Source organism: Chamaea fasciata, unplaced genomic scaffold (genome assembly GCF_029207755.1).
Source record: "Chamaea fasciata isolate MVZ Bird 193981 ecotype frontalis unplaced genomic scaffold, bChaFas1.0.hap1 SCAF_7, whole genome shotgun sequence".
NCBI lineage: Eukaryota > Metazoa > Chordata > Aves > Passeriformes > Sylviidae > Chamaea > Chamaea fasciata.
In genome coordinates this window covers 17,261,442-17,282,586 of record NW_027094092.1, presented here as the reverse complement: position 1 = coordinate 17,282,586, position 21,145 = coordinate 17,261,442, and the positions used below count along the sequence as shown (strand labels likewise).

General features: G+C 41.4%; 1 protein-coding gene across 5 annotated transcripts in view; it reads right to left on the bottom strand.

Moving 5' to 3' along the window:
- Positions 1-12,890: 12,890 nt before the first annotated feature.
- The window catches only part of CHID1 (chitinase domain containing 1), a 100,482-nt gene continuing 92,227 nt past the window's right edge, over positions 12,891-21,145 (bottom strand). For all 5 annotated transcript variants that reach the window (XM_066187752.1, XM_066187753.1, XM_066187751.1 and 2 more), the window contains 3 exons: positions 17,548-17,628; positions 15,209-15,251; positions 12,891-13,161 (listed from right to left, as the gene is read on the bottom strand). In XM_066187752.1, the coding sequence (XP_066043849.1) occupies positions 13,063-13,161; positions 15,209-15,251; positions 17,548-17,628 (223 nt within the window). In that variant the 3' untranslated portion in view covers positions 12,891-13,062. The remainder of the gene's footprint in view (positions 13,162-15,208; positions 15,252-17,547; positions 17,629-21,145) is intronic.

Sequence of the window (21,145 nt, the reverse complement as noted above, 5' to 3'; positions counted from 1 at the left end):
GCAGTTAAGCAACTTGCAAGTTCCCATGTGAAAACAATCCTGGTATGAAAGGTTCGTTAACACAATGACCTGTTCTCGGGTTGAAAAATAAATGTATCCGTGTGAACAATAAGATCTGTTCCATGAGAACTCACAAAGGAAAAATGTAAACAACCTGAATCTTAGCACATACACACAAATCTCCTTCTGACCCAAAAATGAAGTACTAAAACAACGCGCAGCCAATAGGTGCTGCACACGGGGTCTGTGAAAACTGTGTAACACCGGTGCTGTGAATAAAGAATCGGCTTCTCCCGCGCCAAGGAAAGGGAGTCTCGGCTGACTTATTACGAGAGCTGACGGCCCGGGGCGACGGCGGGAGGCGCGGCCGAGGCTGCCGCGGGACCGGGGCCGAGAGACGGATCCACAGAGCCGCGAACGGGCAGCCCGCAGCGGGACGGAATTCGGGCGGCGAATACAGAGCGGAGAAAGGCGCCGGCTGCAGCTCCAGCCGGCCGGGGACGGCCCCGAACACACCGAGACAAAAGCGGGACCCGGGCGGGGAGAGCCCGGGGCCGCGGGCGGGGCGGAGCGCACAGAAACCAACACAGAAACAGAGAAACAAACAGACACGGGAACAGACACAGAGACACAAGCAGAGCTCCCGGGAAGGCGCCGCCCGGGGGGAGGGAGGCGGGACCGGAAAATGCAGCGCGGCCGCGGAGCCGGGGAGCGCGGAGACAGCGGAGGGGCCGCGCCGCGCCGCGGAAGAGCCGCGGAGCGGATAGCCGGGAAATCGCGCAGGCCGAGGGTTTAAAACTCTCGGATGTAAAATCGGGGCAATCGCCGCCCGCGGATCCCGCTCCCAAAAGCCGCCCGGGAACCGCCCTGGGCCCGCGCCGCGCGCGGACGGAACCCGTGCGCGGCGCGCCCGCGAAATGGCTCCGGCGGGACACCGTGTCCCGGGCGGCGATGGGGCGGCCGCTCCCGCTCCCCGGGAAGCCGCGGCGGCTCCGCCGGGTGAGTTTTGTCCTCCAGAAACCCCCGAGCCCCGCTCGGTTCGCGGCTCCACAGGGAACGCGCGAGCTCTGCAGACGGCAGGACCGGAGCACATTCCCTGTTCCCAGCTCCTTCCCGGAGCGGAAGGCTCCGATGCCGATCCCTGCGCGGGCTTTCCAACAGCCCCGGGGGCTTTGCCGGGCCGGCCCCGCACCGGCGGGAGGAGGGGGCCGCAAGCGCTCTGAGCCTTTTTAACCTTCTCTGTATTTTCGGTGTTCCCCCCTTTTGCCGTTTGCAGCCTTCAGGGGGTTTTTGTGTTGCTTCTCCCCTCGGCTTTCCTCCCGCGGGTGCTGCCCGGGCAGGGCAGAGTTCGGGATGGAATCGCTGCGGATGTGAGCACAGCACGGCGGCCTTTGGTGTCTCCTTTCCCCCGCAGCGGCGGCCGGGTGGCAGCGCCCGGGGCTCTCTTTCTCCTCCCGATGAAAACGGCGCCTTGGCTGACTTACCACAATACTGACGGGCCTGGACAGGCTGGAGACATGGGCCCATGGGAACCTCAAGAAGTTCAGCAAAGCCAAGTGCAATGTCCTGCACCTGAGTGCAGGGAAATCCTGACAGGCCGCGCACACACAGCTACAAACACAGGATTGAGAGCTGCCTTGAGGAGGAGTTCAGTTCTGTTGACAGGAAGCTTAGCAGGACCTGGCAATGTACTCTTGTGTCCCAGAAAGAAAAGCAGGGCAGGTCGAGATAGCTGATTCTCTTCATTCTAGTGAGATTCCACCTGCAGTACTGCATCCAGCTCTGGGGCTCCTGACATAAAAAGGACATGGACCTGCTGGGGCAGGTGCCAAGGAGGCCACAAAGATGCTCAGAGGGCTGGAGCAGATCTCCTATGAGGATGAGGCTGGAGAGAGTTGGGATTTTCAGGCTGGAGAAGAAATAGGTATTAGAAATAATTCTTGACTGTGAGGGTGGTGAGGTACTGGAACATATTGCTCAGAGGAGTTAATGGATGCCCCATCCCTGGAAGGCCAGGCTGAATGGGACTGTGAGCAACCTGATCTAGAGTAAGGCATCCCCAGCTCCTGGCCAAGGGTTGGAACTAGATAATCTTTAAGGTCCTTTCCAGCCCAAACCATTCTACGGTTTAAAAGAACTCAGCATATCACAGGTGATCTGTCACAGCTGTCTGTCACTGTTACAGGGAGCACAGTATCTTGAAACTGAAAAAGCTTTGTTAGTATCAGTGCAACTACACAGAACACAAGGGTGTTCAGCTACACAGTCAGATCTAGTACTGAACCACTGAGTACCTGGTGCCTTACGTGCACAAGCAGCTCTGGTGAAGTATTAAGAGAAATTTAGGATAGCACTGCCACTCAGTGATGATGATGCAAGCTTATTTCATTTTCATTTTAATTTAGTGAGCTCTCACTAAAATGAAAGATTCCCTGAAAGCTTTATAGCATGAAGTGAAACGGCAGATTAAATTGAAATTGAGGTAATCCCCAGAAATGTATACACAACTACAGCAACTCAAAGTCTAGACACCTTTCAGACTGGCAAGCTCTTATAAAAATGAGAAAAAAGCAATCTCCTATAATTCTCAACCTTTTCAGTCTGTCTGAGGACATCCCAGAATGCACCACATTGTGTTTACACTATCATTGCAGTGGGACTACGCAGATCCCTATCAGAGAATGAAGTACTATTGAAATGGGTTACATGAACCCAAAGCACCACAGAATTTCACATACAGGAGTTAAAAGAAATTCTATTTCCTTTGCTTATGTTATTGAGATCACATATCACAAGCATCCATGTAATTTTCACTTCAGTATTTTCAAATGGCAACATTTGCTTGTTTGAAAGCCTAAGCAAGGTCTCTGTTCTAGTAGGAATGTTGCTCAACTCTGCAATTTTTGTTTTTCATGTCTGTGTAAAACTGTTCCTGCAGCAAAAATACAGTAAGTGAAAACCCACAAGGAATCACATTCTGGATGTACAGATGTACACAGAAGGAATATAAGCCCCAGGAATGAAAGTAGATTTCCCAGTAGGCAAAGTTGAGCTGTAGTTTCAGTTAAGTCTTCAGTGAAATTTTTGAAGCAGAGAATATGATGATTCCCTAGGGAAACTGCACAACCACAATACCTAAGCATATTTAAAGATTATCATTCAGGGCTTTTAAATCAAGCTCTATGTTTCCATTAATCCACTGAGCTGCCAGCCCAATCTCACAGTGGCAGCCTCACTGCTCTCTAACAATTGAGAGCTTATTAAATATTAAGGTCTTAAGTACTTCTGTTTGACTGAGAAATTCTAAACAGCATGCAGAAGATAAACATTTTCCCACTATATATATACACACGTATACATACACACATATATTCAGAAAGAGCAGTATTAGATAAAGGCAAATGTCCCCAAACCAGCAGAATTTTGTAATAAATCCATTCATTTTAAAGCAGCCCATGTATCCCCACAAGTCACATCCCCTTCCAGCTGTTTAGACCCAGCTTTCACAGGTTTACCTCTGAAGGACAAAAGCTCACCTCTCTCCTGGCCTTGAAATTCCAGCTCAGGAATTAGAAAGATAATCACAGCAGGATTCACACTACTCTAATAATGCTACACTAGAGGTAAAGAGAAAGACAGACAGTTTTAGAGGTAGCAAGACCAGCAGCATCTCTGGTACTTGATGTCTCTGACTTTCCATTCCAGTATTTTTAAAAGCATTCAGCTAAGATAGTTTTTGCTTAAAAATTAGGCTAGAATGCATAAGCTGGATGTGTATCCAGTACAAGATTTTCTGAAAAATCGTTTTCTACCCAACAGGGACAGGGGCCATCTTGTCAAATGCTTCACTCTCGTATTTCAGAAGGATCACTTTAGATCCAGAACAACTTGGGGTGGGTTGGGAGAAACCAGGAAGGCTTTTAGTTGATATTTTTAGATTTTTGTACTGTTAAGGCTTTCCACTAGACCCAACAGTAAAAGAGATGGTGACTGGGAGAATGGTCAGCAGCAAATGAGGGTCCTGTTTCAGGAAAGCAGCCAGGGTGCTGAAATGCCACTTGCCTCTTACACAGACGATCTGTAGTGCAAGCAGTGCTGCCCCCTGAAGCAGGCCTGTGAGATCACATGGAGTGTGGCTTGTTACACTGTCTGTGGAAACGGGACTTGCCCGCACGACAGAATTATTTTGTCTTCTTTCTCTGCACCCTTCTCTTCAACCCAAGCTTTCTGCTGGAACTAGACCTGCTCGTCTCCTCACAACATCCCCATTCCCCTGAGGGGTGGCACACTGAAATCTCTCTGTCAGGAATCAGAGCCACATCAGCTTCTCTGCAAACAAACTTGAATTTCCCTTTCTAGACAAGTTCAGATATCAAACAATGGTCAGGCATTACACCACACGAGAAAAATGTAGATCTTGCAAAAAAAAAATAAATAAGGATCTTAGATTCTGTTTGTATACATGCAAACACAGAGAGGAATCAAAACTAGAATAGTGGAATTAATGCTGAGGTAAAACACAGTGAAGCAAAACACCAAGCACCTGCCTGAGGCTCTTCCAGCAGGGACCTCAGCACAGGCTGGTGGATCCCCTGTCCTGCTCTATGCCAGTGGACACCACTCTGACATGGGTAGGACATGGGCAGTGTCACTCCCATTACAATATTTACATGTGGGCCCAAGAGAGTAGTTGCAAAACCAATATTTTGCAAAACCACCAAAACCACAAAAATTTTCCATTATTTTATCAGATCTTGAAATGCAAACTACCATTTGGATCCATTTTGGCCAGAGGTTTAGCTGGGACTCAGCCTCATGTTTCCCTGACCTATGGCATCTACAGGGCCATCAGTATGGGACAAAGTACTTTCAATTCTTGATATTCACAAATAACATTTCAGAAAAGCAGTTTCTGCAGTTAGTGCAATAAAGTAAGGAGGTACTGAGGGCTAGCAAACACACAAGGCTTCAAACCCCCTGAACAGATAATACAGCATGCAGAATTATGTAAGTCATTTTGTACTGCAAGTCAATCCCTTTATTAAAAGGGGATTACAACAATCACAGCATTTGGTGTCATTCACACACACACAACCCATGTATTAACTCCTGAATATGCAAAACTCAGTTTTGTGATACGCAGTTGCAGTCCTGTTTCCCATTCCCCCTCCCCCAAGCGTTTTACCTACAAGAATGTCAGTAGCTCAGATTTAAATTTCTAAAGCAATGGGGGTTTAACATTTACCCAGACCTCTGTGAGTGTTTGTCCTTCCTCCACTAGTGGCCCACATGGCCAGAAAATTGTAAGGTCTGCAGTGAGACAAAGCTTAAATAAATTGAATATTCAAACTCCTTTGTAAGACCTACAGGCCACTCCTTGAAAAAAATATGGATTTGATAATGAAATGTTCTTCCACTTACCAAAAGGTGGGTTTTTTTTTTCTGTCATCTACTTTGGTTTGTTCATGCTCTATTCCATACTTGAACACCTATTTTATAAAGACAGTTTTTAGAAATACCAACTACACATGCTTACAAATGCCTCTTTATGTAAAAGTAACAAAACCAAAACATAGAATCATTTTAACGGACAAAACACTTGAGGTGCAAAATAGCTTGAAGAAAAATAACGTGTTACTTAGGCAAGCACAGGAAGGAATTATTCTGATTATCTGCAGAACAACCCATGACTCATTAAATAAAAGTAAGCTTTTCAGCTTCTTTCTAAATAAATTTTTATAATCTTGTCTCTTCATAAGTAAACCAAGTTTTCCTTGCCATAAATTCTATTCCAATAATAATGGCAAAAGACTGAGACATTTATCAGGTCACAGGTAATCAGGAAGCTACACCAAACATCCTTCCTCAGGGTGATGCACATTTGATGGGCTATTAATGGAATCCTTTCAGCTGAGCATCACAGGCTGAAAGCACTGCATAGAGAGATACTCCAAGGGCTTACCAGGTGCTGCTGCTTTCAGTGCTGCAGTTCCAGACCACTCCAGTACCACCCGAAATTCAAACCCATTTTCATGTGCAGTGAGTCAAGCCATTCTCCTCCTGCTCTGCCAGTGGGTGCAGTCAGTCTGAGTAACACATCCCCATCACCATGAAGAAACTGCCCACATTTAAGTGCCTGACACCTGCACTGTAGAATGCTTCACAATAAGCAAATAAGCCTTTCATTATTTTGGGGTTGCCCTGAAATTAGAAATAAATTCTTTCACAATGCTACTATTTACTTCCAGAAAAGCCCCAAGTGAGTTATTTAATGCTGCTTGTGCAAATAACCATAAAACCCTTTTTTATTACAAAAATAGCATTATCAATAAAAACTGGCTAAGCTACACACTTCATGGCATAGCTCTGTTCTCAGAGTGTTTTCCTTTTCATTGTGCAGAACCAACATCTACTCTTCCGTTCCAAATAATGGTTTTAAATTTCCTGCAGGATGGGAGAAAGGCATTACTACTTTTTTGATTCCTTCTATTCTTGCTGAGGCTACACAAGATGAAGCAGAATTATGTTTTCATTTGAGATTCATCAAAAGAGCTGCAGTCAAGCTGAGCTGCAGTTAAATTCTGTTTTAATTAGAAACAATAAAAATCCTTGAAAACAAGTGGGTTCCCAGACATGCAAGTCAGTGGCAAAATGGGGCCTGAGGAATCTTTAGGCAGCAATGGTGTCTGAACACCAACAGTGATTGAATATCAGCAGGGAAAAAAAAAAAAAAGAAAAGCTTTCACTTACAGAGAAAACAGCTTGGAAATGAAAGCTGACCAGCAATTTGACTTAGATATCAAACACAGAGACCAAAAAGTCAGTCTTGAAAGAGAGAGGTACAACCCCTCCAAGCACATACACAAGCAAGTTTAAAAAGCACAAGGTTAGCCCTGCAAACATGATCCACTACAGATCCTACTCCTTTTTGTCTTTTCAGCTTACCCAAACAACATGCAGAAAGACCTGGTTGGGATGGAGAGAAGCTGCCTCAGAGGACTAACAATTCACCTTATGACAGGAGGACTAACACACCATTATGCTCCCTTTGAAGTGCAAAATCAGTGACATCATGACTAGGAAAATATTCAGGCCTTTTAAAGATCCAGCTACTCTCTGTGGCTCTATGACTTATTGCAGTAATTATTTCCTCCACCTGATTTGCATGCTGTACAAATTACTATTTCCACTTACTCTTTGCATAACAACTTGTCTCCATATCTACAAGCAAAGCCATTTTTCCTCAGTGTGTGGTGGCGAGGGGAAGGACTCATCAGTTCTCACAGAACCTCTCAGAATGGCAGCGTGCTCTGCTCGCTTTGACACGCACACAACCCCAACTTGTTGCCAACAGATTGTTCTGTAGTGAGTGGTTTTGAGAAGACCCTCACAGCATCAGTGATGAAGGGACCCTACTTTGCTCTGATTTAACTCTTTGCTCTGGTATAACTCAGCAGCAGGGTCTAGCCAGCATGTGGTGGGAGACAGAATCATAGAATATCCACAGCTGTAAGGGACCCACAAGGATAATCGAAGCCCAGCTCCTGTCCCTGCACAGCACAGTCCCAAGAGTTACACCATGTGCCTGAGGGTGTTTTGCCCAAATGCTTCTTGAAATCTGTCAGGCTTGGTGCTGTTATCACTTCCCTGGGGAGCCTGTTCCTGTGCCTTAACATGCTCTGGGTGAAGAAACGTTTTCTAGTATCAAACCCAAATCTCTCCTGACACAAGTTCAGGCCATTCCCTCAGGTCCTGACAATCTGCACCACAGAGTGGACATCAGGGTCTGTCCCTCTTCGTCCCCTCACAGGAAGCTGTAACTGCACTGAGGTCTCCCCTCAGTCTCCTCAGGCTGAACAGACCAAGTGACCTCAGCTGCTCCTTGTATGGCTTGCCCACTAGACCCTTCATCTTCTATAGAAGCTTTGTAATACTTTTCTATCTTTGTTATGTTGTGGCACCCAAAGCTGCCCCCAGCACTGGAGGTGAGGCCACCCCAGCTCAGAGCAGAGCGGACAATCCCCTCCCTTGCCTGGCTGGCGATGCTGGGCCTGGTGCCCCCCAGGACATCCAGGATCAAAAACCCTGGAATAAAATACGATAATCTATATGCCACATGAAGGCAGCTCGGAAGTGTCCATCTGCTTTGGTCTCAGCAGTTAAATGGAGAATAAGTTCTAACATGCTGGAAGTCAGAGTAAAAGCTTATTTCTTTAAGAGTTTGTAAGAAACTTCCTTGTTTATTTCTAGGAATACTAGTTTTTCTACAGTATTTTTACTAAAACAATTGTCAGTTACACTGTAACCAATTAAACATTGAAATATATCCAGAAAAGGTAACTGATGTAAGTAGGAATGTAAAACAGCAAACTGTTTTAAATGTTGAATCTTAGATTCCATTCATCTGCTTTTTTTGCAAAATAACATTTTGTTATAATGTTCTTGTTCCAATAGAATATATTTTAAAACACATTTTGCTTTTAATTTCGTATACTAACAAGACAAGTGATGTTAATTATTTTTGCAGCTGTTTGAATAAGTAGCATTAATCCAGTTCTATTCCACTTATTTTTTTCATATTATGCTGGGTTTTTTTCTAAAGAGATGGTATGTTTTTCCCCAACACAGACTATCAAAGTGACTGCCTGGCAGACTACAAAATACCAATTCAGGCTTACTTAATTTGCACTTATTACATATAAAAGCAATCACTGAAGGAATGTTATTTTCCGGAAATAGCTGCATACAACCTTTTCAAGCTGCAGAGGTAGAATCCATCTGCTTTGAGCTGCCATTTATTTAACTGAAGTCACAGAGCTGTACTGTGTATTAATCAAAACAGTAAACTTCAAAAGACATGTCCCAAATTCAGGAGAGACTGTAATTACAGCTCCTGTGAACATCCATTAGCTTTGCAGTCTCCACAGACAAGCATGCACAAAACACTTCCCCCACTCTTACAAATAATTACCACTGGTGGCTCACAGCAGAAATGAAAAAAGTTTTGTTTTTTTTTTTCTTGAACCCATAAACACTAAATTGTTATACTCAACAATTCTTTATAAATAAAAAGTGGTTAAAGAACCTGGTTTAGTATTATCATCCTTTGGTCTACCTTATCACATTATCTCTTCTCTTTCTCTCCCAGCTTTCTTACCTGGAAGCTACACTTGGTTCTGCAGTTTCAGACCTATATATGATTAAAAAAAAAAGAACTATAACATGAAATACTATAGCAATTGTAGGAGAAGGGAATACAGGTGACCTCACCCCTGATAAGTAACAGCTGTGTTAATTACCCAATTCAGCCTTGCCCCTGATGACTCACAGCTATATCCAATAAAGATAAGTGTGATAAAAGGGAGTGGGTTAGCTGGAGAGGGGAGAATAATGAAGGAGGAGGAGCCTTGAGGAGAAGGGACTAAGGGGATTATGAACAAGAAGGATCCTGGGGAGAAAGAATCAGTGCTGTGAGGTCAGTCTGAGTCTGCAGTTAGAGCCTGTTGTTGGAACCTGCAGTCACAGCCTAGCTGGGTAGAAGCCTGCACTCAGAGTCTGCAAGCCAATACATGCAGCCAGAGTTTAGCAGGAATTGGCCAGCAGTCAGAGGCTGCAAGGGAAACCTGCAGTAGGAGCTTGCTGCAGCCAGAGTGAGTGAATGGTTGCAGTCAGGATGGCTGAGCTGTAAAGAGGAATAAACCAGGACCTTTTTCATGCTGTGATAAACAAGAAGTCTGTGCCTCAGCTCATTTCTACCCTCTGACAAGAGAGCTGCTGCACCAAGCAGTTTTTCTTGAAGAAGTAGCACCCCACAATGAGACAAGCAAAACAACTTATTTTCCACAATTCTCTGTTGAATCTGCTTCTCATTACAAAGATGCTATGGAAGGTCAAGTTTTCAAGATACACTTTGCACAGGAGATAAGATGGGATGCTGTTATGCCAGAAGAATGATCTATATGGTCCTACAAGCACCCAGATAAGACCTCTTTTCTGTCTCAGGTACTTAGTTGTATAGATACAACCCCCGGCCAATACCTGTTAAAACGATGTGTGTGATGATAATTGACAATAAAAATATCGGGTTTGCATCAAAGGCCAGCTGCAAGAGAATGAGCTGCTATTTCTTTTTCTCAGTGAATGCAATAAAAATTGGGCAGAAAAATGTATTTATCTCAACTCTGTGTAAGTCTCACCCAAAAAAGAAAATCACCCAGAAATACAAGAGCAAAGGTCAGTTGGAAAAAATCTCTACTTGGCATCAGGTAGATCAAAGATACCTTTACATTATTAGTGCTTGAGATTTTATACAAACACAAGGAAATTTTTCTTGCAAAAGAGGAAATTGCTTGCAACAAAGAAATTTTTCTTGCAACAGAGCCAGTATACAGCAAACTTTTTTAAAAAAATATATCTTAGAAAACTTAATATACTGTGTTCAAATAAACACTTTTCCATTTCACTGCTTGCTATACTAGGTCTAAGTTGTTTCAGTAGAAACACTAAATATTTCCCCCCAGTCATACCCTTGATCCTTTCTGTCCTGTATCTTTGGCCTTGCCCTGCCAAATACCTCATTTTAGGAACACTCGCTTTTTTTTATTTAGGAAAAAATCATGAATTGCCACTTCAGCACTCCCTTCCACCTTCTGCCCCTCATGCAGTTTTCCCGACTTGTCATAAAAGAAGATGCTCTGCAGGACCCCCTTTCATACCAGCATCTCTCTCCTGTGTCATCCTTCCATAAATGTGTTGCGGTGCAAATTTCAAAAGAAAGGTGTTTTCCTTGTGGCTCACTGATTTCTCGATTCTCTGTTATTACAGGACAACCTGACATTCCCACGGACTGAAAAATTAGGAAAATGCAAGACCAACCCACCAGAAGCCGTTCTGCATTCATTCTGAAGCTCACACCCTTCTGCTGCTCCATTTTCTTTTTTCTTTTTTAACAGAGAATTTCATTATTAAGAACAATTTCAGCTTTGTTTCTTTTAGAATATTATTTCTAAAGCAACAAACATGTTTTGCCTTTAGAGACAAAGGCAACATTCTTGGCCTTGAGCACGAATATACCGTGGATGGCTCAAAATCCTATCTGGTACTTCTTACCTGGTATTTATTTTTCATGATACAGCAAGGGTTAGTTTTATCTTTTTGAAACACAGAAGTATTTCTTCTACCTCTAAAGATGGAAAAGACATTTCTTTCTAACATAGCTGTACTCAGAGACAAACAGGAATCATGAACTTCACAAAAAATCATCACAAAATATAAACAAAATGAAAATTGTGATAAATTATGTATATCTTTTCTAGAGAGGAAACAAACTAAAATTAAACACCATTTTCTTCCCCACATCCAATCTGGGAAGCTACCTACTAGCTGATATAAAAATGGATGCCATTTCAGAACATAACCCCTTTAATTTCTGAGTATTTTTTTCTGAGACACTCTGGTTCAATAGTGCCACTGAAAGTAGAAAAAACAGTGTAATAGAATTTAATTCCTGTGCTATTCTAGATACCATTGCCAGAGTGACTTTAAATTGCTTTTGAACGAACTAGAAAGTTCAAGTTAATTGAACACAAGGATTCATGTAGCAAATTATCTTACTACTAATGGTATGGAAGAAAGAAACCTGATTAGTAAACCCAGCTGGAGACTGGCAATGTGAGAAGTTCGAGAGATGCCAGAACTAAATCAGAAAGGTGAAGATCAATAGTTCTTTAATCAATGGTGGATTACAGTGGGATTTATTCTGCTGAAAACAGCAGGGGCAGATAAATTCCCCGCTGAGATTAATTACTGGGAAGGGTGGATGTGAACAGAGGAGTGCAGTCATCTTTGTGACAACTGTAAGTGGCAAGAAGAACACCAGTGGGAGTACAGAGCTCTTTGCCTGAGTCTCTGCTGGTGACCAATGACACCCTCATCAAATTCCCAGCACCTCTTAGTTCCTTAGAAGAAATTGTCTTCAAGCCTGTGGATTTCCACAAACACAAATACTATAAACCAGGCAGGGACACAATTTCTTGGCTTTGTTTTTAAACTGATGGGTTTTTACAGCTGTTGGGTTCCTAAAAAAATCCATGTTACGGAGACAAAAGCACCAATGTGTGCAGCTGAAGAATGACAGCTTCATGCACAAAGGTGCTGATGGCATTCACAGTGCCTGCCTAAAGTCAAGGGGTTGTCAGAGCTGCTGGGGCTCTGTCTGCTGGGGACATGGAATCCATCATGTCCGTGGAATCCATGATTACCATTAGAGCCTTTGTTGCTGAGTGTTTCAGTTCCCATAAACTGGCCACTAATGCATCACACTCTAGGGCTAAATGCTGTAACTCAGACACCAAGCAGGCTAAGCAGAATAGAGAAATCACTGAGCATCTCTTCTAACAGAACTGTATCAGAAACAGGTCATAAATTGAAATTACTGGGACTTTGAAGTACTTAAGGAATTTACTAACATGACAAAACAAACAGAGCCAACAGCTTAGCTTGTCAGTGCTTGATTTTCTACCAGCTTGAGGAAAACTCTTCTAACTGGTCTCCCCTCCTGCCATTTTATGCTCACTTACCTTACCAGAAGACAGCAAGATGCAGAGAGTCCAGCAGATTTTAAATTTGTTGGCTATAATATGACGGATTTATTTGTTTTCTTACTTCGGTTATTACCAGCAGCTCTTTGAGAGGTCTCCGTCTTAAACTCTGATCAGATGGCATCAACTTTCCCATTTTACTTCTTGTAGAAAACATTTCAGAAAATACTTTCAACTCTGACTCCATCCAGCTGTTGGTCTGTTTTCAATGACTCGGAATTCAGGTGAGAATTTAAGAGAAATTTCTGTGGTTTTTTACTCTGAATTTTATCAGATACCAACAATCATGTCTGTGTAGCAAATCAAAAAAAGATTCTTTATTGGGAAAAAAAAATGCAAGTTGATACAGATATGATATAAATTACAAAAAATGTTTTAAAAATCACCTCTCCAGGATATCCAGATTAATTGAAGGTGGAGCCTCAGTCAAGCAAATAAAGTCTTTCTCAGATCATCTCTCATTTTAAAGCAGGTCATAAAAATAGTCCAGGCCTTGTCCCAGTTCCCAGATGGATATTCCAGTGCCCAATTCTTTTGCAAGCTCCAAGCGCAACTGGATGGACTAAGAGAAAGACACATAAAGCAATCATGTCTCAGTCAGAGCTATCAGACCCTCCATACTGCCATCTCTTCATGCCGTTATCAGACCTTTTAAAAACATCTACCCTTGAACCAGCTACTGAAAATCGTCGTCTGTATTTCAAATACTCTCTGGTTAGAAAGCAATCATTCAGTCAAAGACAGTTAATCGTACCAGTTAATTCAGTGACCTAATAAAAGATTACCAGCTAAATTGACAAAATGCCACAGAAATAAATCAGATTTATGAACTATGCAAAGGACTGTTCTAATTTAGGCTATCATTTCACAATGTACAGAAATTCTAACTCTTCCCAGAAATATCTCAGGGGTAAAATAAAACCCTATCACTGAAGATGATCAGAACGATTTGTCAAATACCATCAAGATCTCTTGCCTACCCTTGCCTTTTCCCAGGACAGAGTCACAATTTGCATTTCAAAAATTCTATTTTAAAGAGATTCTTGGGGATAAAAATTAAAAGTGTCTTTATTTGAGCTCTAGCCATTGATTTAGAAGAGTTAGTTTAGCCATTGGTTAATAAGGGAAATAATGCCACAATTCACGTTCTGCCCTTTTTTTAAAAAAAGCAGTTCTCCCCCCCCCTTTTTTTAAAAAAAAGAATTCATTTTCAATTTTTTGCTTGCAGGTTTTCTTACTTTGAACTGCAGCACTGCAATGTTTAAACTACTCACATTAGAGATGTGTTCAAAAGTAATTTCCATGGGAAACAGAATAAAGTATCACAGCATCATTAACAGATACACTGGGCCTGGCATTCATGACTGCTTTTAGTCATGAACAAACTAATTTTGAGCAACCTGTCAGTGTTTATAACATTAAGGGAAAGAAACACATTTTTCATGAGGTAATAACAATCAGTGTTTCCCAACCAGCTAGACCAGCAAGCAAATCTCAAAATATTTCATTACAAACATGTTGAAAATGGAAAGAAAACCCATTTCCATGCATTTACCAATCACCACAGTTGAGTGGTGATCTGTTAGAGAAGAAATAATGAAAGAAATGTATAGGAATGTGTGTTCTTAACGGGGTTAGTACTGACAATGGCTGGGTGAAATCCTCCCACGAGGCTGAAGAAAACATAGCACAACAGCACAAGCTATCTTTTCTCTGATACATTCACAATGAAACTTTCTAACACTCTCAGACAGGCAGCACTAGCAAGAACATAGTTAATATCCCATATGTGATAGTACTTCCACCTGTATTAGATTAATGAGGGGAAACATCCTTTTACTCATGGTGCTTAAGATAGCAATCCTGTCCAGGAAAACAGAGCCTGAGACCATTTCATACTAGTTTAACCATTAAAAAATGTCTCTGGTCTCTGTAAACATGACACTACAGAAGCAATTCCCTTCCAATACTAAAAGCCAGCAGAGGTTTAACATGGTGACTTCAGTTTAATTTGAGAAAATCTAAACATAAATTCCTAGGAACTAAGGCTGTAATGAACCATTTCATCCTGTATTCTGCTCTACTGCAGAGTATTGTACAGAAGGTTTCAAAACACAGAATGTTCCACAGAAACTGAACTGAGGAAAACAGGGTGATGCAGGGTGATGCAGGCTGACAGGGAGAATCAGGACCCTGTCACAAAGGAAGGCCAAAGTTCTCCAAGCTTCCAGCCACCATGATGAGAAGGAAAATTTCTTTGGTATCTCTTGAGTAAGAATCTGCTAACAACATGTCTGATAGTAAATGAGCTGTGCACTTGAACAGATCCTCTCACAGCACCTGTTTGTCCTGGTGTGTCTTATCTCTAGACATGCTTTATCTTCAGAGATCCCAAAACCACATTATGCATGAGAGAAAGAACCAACCTTCTTGCACAGGCAGCTGAAGCTTTGAATCATATCAATTTACATAACATTTACATGAGGGCAAACTTCTTTCACAAAAGCTTAACTCCGTTCAACATTTTCTGAAACGTATTAACAATGAAACTGGTCAAGTAAAAATCTCTGTCCTCTTACAGCCCTCTGACCTGAGAATGTGGCACTTACCTTCAGTGTTGGGTAGAAGACTGCATGTTTTCCTCCCTTATTTCTGCAAAACAAGAACACCAAACAGTCACAATAGCTCTGACAGATAACAGGATTTTAAACTAAGGCTAGAATTCAAAACCAGGTTGATCCCTTCCAAGCTTAATCATTCTGATATTCTGTGATACTGTGAAAAGGCTGACAGTGAAAACAGAGGATCCAAGAAGAGATCTCACAACAGAGATGGTTTGATACCATATCATAGTAAACACTGAGATATTTTGTTGCAACTGGATGACAGAACTGTCAGATTGTAACAGACAGTTGTGCCTGCTAAACATGCATCTGAAAAAGACGAAGACATTTGGTTTTCTGATGCAAACTGTGAAATTTTTTCTCCAGTTCCCTGAATTACTATCCTTCAGGCTAAATTAACTGCCAGCAGTATAAAATATACAGACAGGGCAAGCTACACTGGGCACAAATACCAAGGTTGCATTTTAAACCCCTAGTAATGAGAAGGATGAGCTACAAGGAGTCTCACAGCACCACTTTACCACTTAGGCCAGGAGAAAAAGTAAACTGCATGGACAGACCAAGAAGGAATTGCTCCTAAAATCTCACAACTTACATAAATGAATACTTGCCTGTGCACTGGGACAAGCACTCAGATTTCTGCAACTATTTGTAATAGACAGTCTCTGCCTGCTACATGAAATCATTAGCTGTGCTTTGCTGAAAGATTCACGATTTCATTTCTCAGCCACTGCAGATGGGCAAGATTTCCAGGTGAGAGGCTTCACCAGGGAAGCATACATATTTCAGGCCTGGCTGCCATCCCCGTCCAAGATAATTGAACCTTTGCAAAACAAAGTGGTAACTGAAAAAGAGTTCTTTAAATAACCCTCCACTGCAGCCAGCTGAACCACACAGCTGACTGCCAAGCACAGCACAAGTGAAGTTTAGAATGATTTTCAGACAGAATGGTTTCATGCATCAAAAATTCCTCCAGGAACCCCCACACAAAAACCTCCAAAGGCTGGCTTCAAAGAAAAAAGAGGAAGTACTACTGACAAGCTATCCCTTAGCCACAACTTCATTTTGCCGTGTAAGAAATGTGGTTTGGACATGAGTCCCAGAAGCATGCCACTCCAACAGAGTCCTCAGAGTAACTCTGGAGAGCAAGGTTTCATCTGGTGCTCACTGTGTCTCCAACAGGATTGGACAGTACAGATCAGTAAAAGAGAGCTTCTGATTCATTCCACTTCAGTTAACACAAAAAACTGTAAATGATTGGTACAAAGTAATTTTGCAAGAGAATACCAAATAATTAAAAATACAGGCATACAGATCCCAGTCCTTTCATACAAACACAGAAAACAAATTAAAACACTGCTGAACAACAGATTTTTTTTCCTCATAAACAAAAGTCAGAGAAAATTACAAGCTGATAAACACCTTGAAAATTAAACTAAAAATACAAAAGTAGGCGATTCTTAGGTTTAGTTTTGGGGGTTTTTTAATATTTAAAAATATTTTAAACAAGATTGTTTTGGAAATAAAGAAGTTTTGATTGTTTTTACCAAAAGCTTCTTAAATGTGTTTTACTCTTCCTTTCAGTTGTGTGCCTTCACATTAACAATGTATTGCATAATATACATGACACAGCTTTGCAGAAGTAGTAGGATTTGTTTGTATAATTTTGCATATTTTGGTATATTTGCATAAAAATAGCAAATTATCATAGGATTAATAAGATGTTGCTGGGTTTATTTATTTAAATCTATTTAAAATGGATTCTTTCTAGATCAGGAATCCTCCTGTCACTTCATGATGAACAAGGGAGGACAAAGAACATTATTACCCTTAACACTCTCAGTTCTTTCAAAAACTTGATCTGGAAGTCACTTAGTTTTACTTCTATTACATTTCTCTACAGTCCATTCCATCTAGTGGAAGCTTGTCACTTTAAACTATCTTAGCAGTTGTGAAGCCAGGCTCTTGTTCCATAGATTTTTCTCAGAACTATTTTTGGCCGAGTTATTGGTAATCACTCGACAGCTCACAGTACTCACCTCAGAGCCTCTGATTAACTGACACTCAATAGATAACTTTGATGGATAATTTCTGAAGATATGACTCATCAGACTTCTCTTCTAAAGATTGTTCTACTTTATGTAATTTCATTAATCCTTCTCTGATTTTCTCCTCTAACCCAAAACACTCTTTTATGCTGCAGTTCAGTGTTGACACACAGATCACAACCAGCAGAACTTCCATTTGCTGAATTCAGTTCCATACTATCACTGGCTCATGCCCAAAAGTATTTGCAGAATGGTAAGTTAATAAAAGTAACTCACTTTTTATATTCAAAGTAGTGTTCAGCTATTTGCTCATCCCAGACAATTTTTGGCTTGTGTTCCTTCAGGGTTTCAATGTACCTACGAATTAAAAACACAGATATGGAATTAACTTTTCTATGAAGCAGTTATGAAATTACATTGCAGAACTTTCTGAAAGAGCAATTTTACCATGTTTAGATGTTGAACACAGTATCAAAAATATCTTCTTGTTGACAACCAATTTCCTAAACCACTTTACAATTTCATGTTCACATTTTTAGACTACTTTTTTCTGAAGTGTTGCATATAAATATCTGAAGGGAGGGTGTCAGGAGGTGGTGCCAAGCAATAGGAGAAAAGGCAATGGGCAGAAACTGATGCATAGAAGCCTCCACCTGAATATCAAGAAACACTTTACTTTGTGGGTGACCAAGCACTAGAACAGATTGCTCAGAGAGGCTGTGGAGTCTCCTTCCCTGAAGATATTCAAAAGGTGTCAGGGCACAATCCTCAGTGATGTGGTCTGGAGAACCCTGCTTGAGCAGAGAACTTTGGACCAGATGGCCTCCAGTGGCCCCTTCTTCATTCTGTACTTCTGTGTGACTGTGAATTAATTAATGTTCATTGATTGACAAATCTGCAAGGACACATGAAGGCACTGTTTTAATATTTCTAGAGCCTGAAACCCATATGCCAAAGCACGGGAACTGAAGTCATCCTAGGCTGTACTCAGCTCTGTCCTCCACTATGAGGCTTATGTCATCAGGAAAGTTCTGCTGGAAGAGGGGCTTAGCTAATCTTATAAAACTGAAACTGTCAAGGAAATTTCACTTCTAAGTAATTCTGCGTATGCATTTTCCCCATCACTGGCTTCTTGGCATTATTTTCTTGCATGGACATTTTGAACATGGAATGACCTATCTCCCCTGACAGGAAGAGAGGATAGAGTACTACTTGTACCCAAAACCCTGCAAGAGGAAGTGGGCTGGAAGAGCTGATATGCTGTAAATTTATAGCTTATAGTATCCTCTCCGTGCAGAGACAGTGTCTGCATTTCTGACTGCAAAACAGAAACGAAGCTGCTGGTTGCCACGTGTCAGAGGACCAGAAGATGGCAAGCTTCTGCCAGTGACAGAGGCCACATAGGTGTCACACGAAAACAAGAAGTCTCATTCTCCTACCTCTTCTGCACTTTTTAACCTGAATCTTTGGCCATGTCTTTTTGAAAAATCTACCCATCTCCCACATCTGGTCTCATCCTTCCAATAATTTCTCTGCTTATGACAGGATTTGGATGGAAACATTTCCATCAAATCATCTTATTTCTTATTAAGAAATTTCCATCAGCCACTATCCTGACTGCATCAGTGCTGAAATTCCACCTCACTATTAAACATCAAGAAACAGAGAAAAATTCTGTATTTCTCAGTTTGAAAAAGATTTGTTCTCTCATTTGGTATTATTCTAAATGTGATTAAAACAGTCAGCATTGCCAGGATCATCTTCTCTCTTTTGCTGTGGCTTGCTTATTCATATATTGGTAAATTGTTTCCTACTGCTAGTGGGTTTAGAAAAGATTTTCTTTTGTTTTATGTCAACTGAACCCACATCAGGCATGGATTTACCTACATAAGCAAACAAACAGGAATGCATGAGCACATGGAAACATGCAGAGCTCCTGCACTCTTCCTCAAACACACATGCCCTGGAATAATGGACCTTTTCAAATAGGGTAAGTTAGACCTTGGAACCTGCCCATCCCTTTTTAAGACATACAAAATTTTAAGTTGTCCCACTAGAAACATATGCAAAGAGACCTAGTTTTGTATATTTGAAATTTAAGGATAGATTTTAACAAACTGTCCCATTCCAGAATGACAACTCTGGCAGTGACAGGAGACTACACTCATTTAGGATATGGTACCAAGATGTTCCAGACCAGAAAACAAGAATTGCCAGCCAAGATATCCTGGCACACAGCTTTGTTCCTGAATGTATGACTTTAGATGGGAAATCTTAATTTTGCTTGCTAAATTCCCAACACAATTAAAGAGTGCTCAAAATACTTATCAACAAGATTTAAAATTAGAAATGCAAGTGGAACCAATTATTATACCCTATTCTATAAAACATTTATTATTATTTTAAAACTGTTAAGGCATACACCACATTTGATCAGCACTCATCCTGATCATACACAGAGAATTTATTTCCCTTTTCTACTGTCTCTAGGCATTTATCCCCATAGTATGTAAGAGTAAAAATGAACATTTCCATCTTGAAATCACATCTACAGTGATGAGACTGCTACAAGTTTGAGTCGGGGGAAAAAAGAAGTATTAGCCCCCAAATTGTCACTGCTATCCATTAATCCTAGGAAGCCTACTTGAAACATATGAACTTGGTTTTTACATTTCTCTGTTAAGGGCAACAAAAATTCCAAGCACAATGGTCAAAACAATAAGCTCCAATTTACTTCAGTTGCAACTGCATCAACAATGCTTATGAAAATCAAGGTTTATATTCTTAACCAGACAGAAAGTTGCTGCGAAGACTCAGGAAGAGGTTCATCAGCAAACCACATCTGTTTCCCACGGGTTTTCTATTGCCCTAACCTGGGAATAACCCATTCCCTTCTTGTAGTCATTTTCCCTTTACTTGATTCCTTTTCTTTCAGTAAAAGAAAGAAGGCAGGAACTCCAAGATATGCCATATTATCCTACTATCTCTGTAGTATCCTACCAAGGTTCATGTGTAAAACTGCAGTAGCACTATCATATCACACTTGCTTGACTTAAACTAATTCTTACCAGGCACTCTTAATATATTATCTCCTAGATGGGGCAGTACTTAACTGAACAAATATTTAATATGCACTGGTTTAAATAAATAAACAAAAAGAAAAGCAAAATTTGCCATCACACCGAATAAGACGAGGGATGTCAATGTGTCTGGGACAACAGAATTCTAGATAAATTTTCAGGTTCTCAAAGAGGAACAGAAAGGGGCAAGAAGCTCACCACAGCCAGCTTTCCTTTTTTTCCACCCCTCACCTCACTCTTTCAACTCATATTTATTGCTATTTTTTCATCCTTCCTTTCTAATTTATCCCTCTTTCTACTGCCTCTGTGCCAGTTCACCTCCACTTTCATGCTGCTATCCAGACTAATTCCTCATCCATCAGCTCCTAACTTACTACCTTTCTTCTATTACTAAGCTGCCTCAGCAGTTAAGAGAATGAAAAACACTGAAAACTCAGCTTCGCTGCCTTGCACTACATATTTCCTGTGAAGTCTGTGACCATTTGCAGAGCAAGTCACGCTGTTTCTGTGGTGCTAGCCTGAAACAAGGTCAGCACGGATGAAAGATCTGGATTATTGATGCCAGCCTCTACTGAAGCACCAATGCAACATACAGAAATGCTACATCTGCATGGATCATCAGGAATAGTAACAAAAGGCAGGTGCCACCTGCATGTCCACCTTGCAAATACACGTTCTGACACAGACAAGTGCCATTCTGGCTCGCTTAAATTGCCATGCCTTTGTCAAAATGGGCACTTCCTGGTATTCAGACAAGAATTATTATATGTGTGACAGATACTCCTGGTTACAAA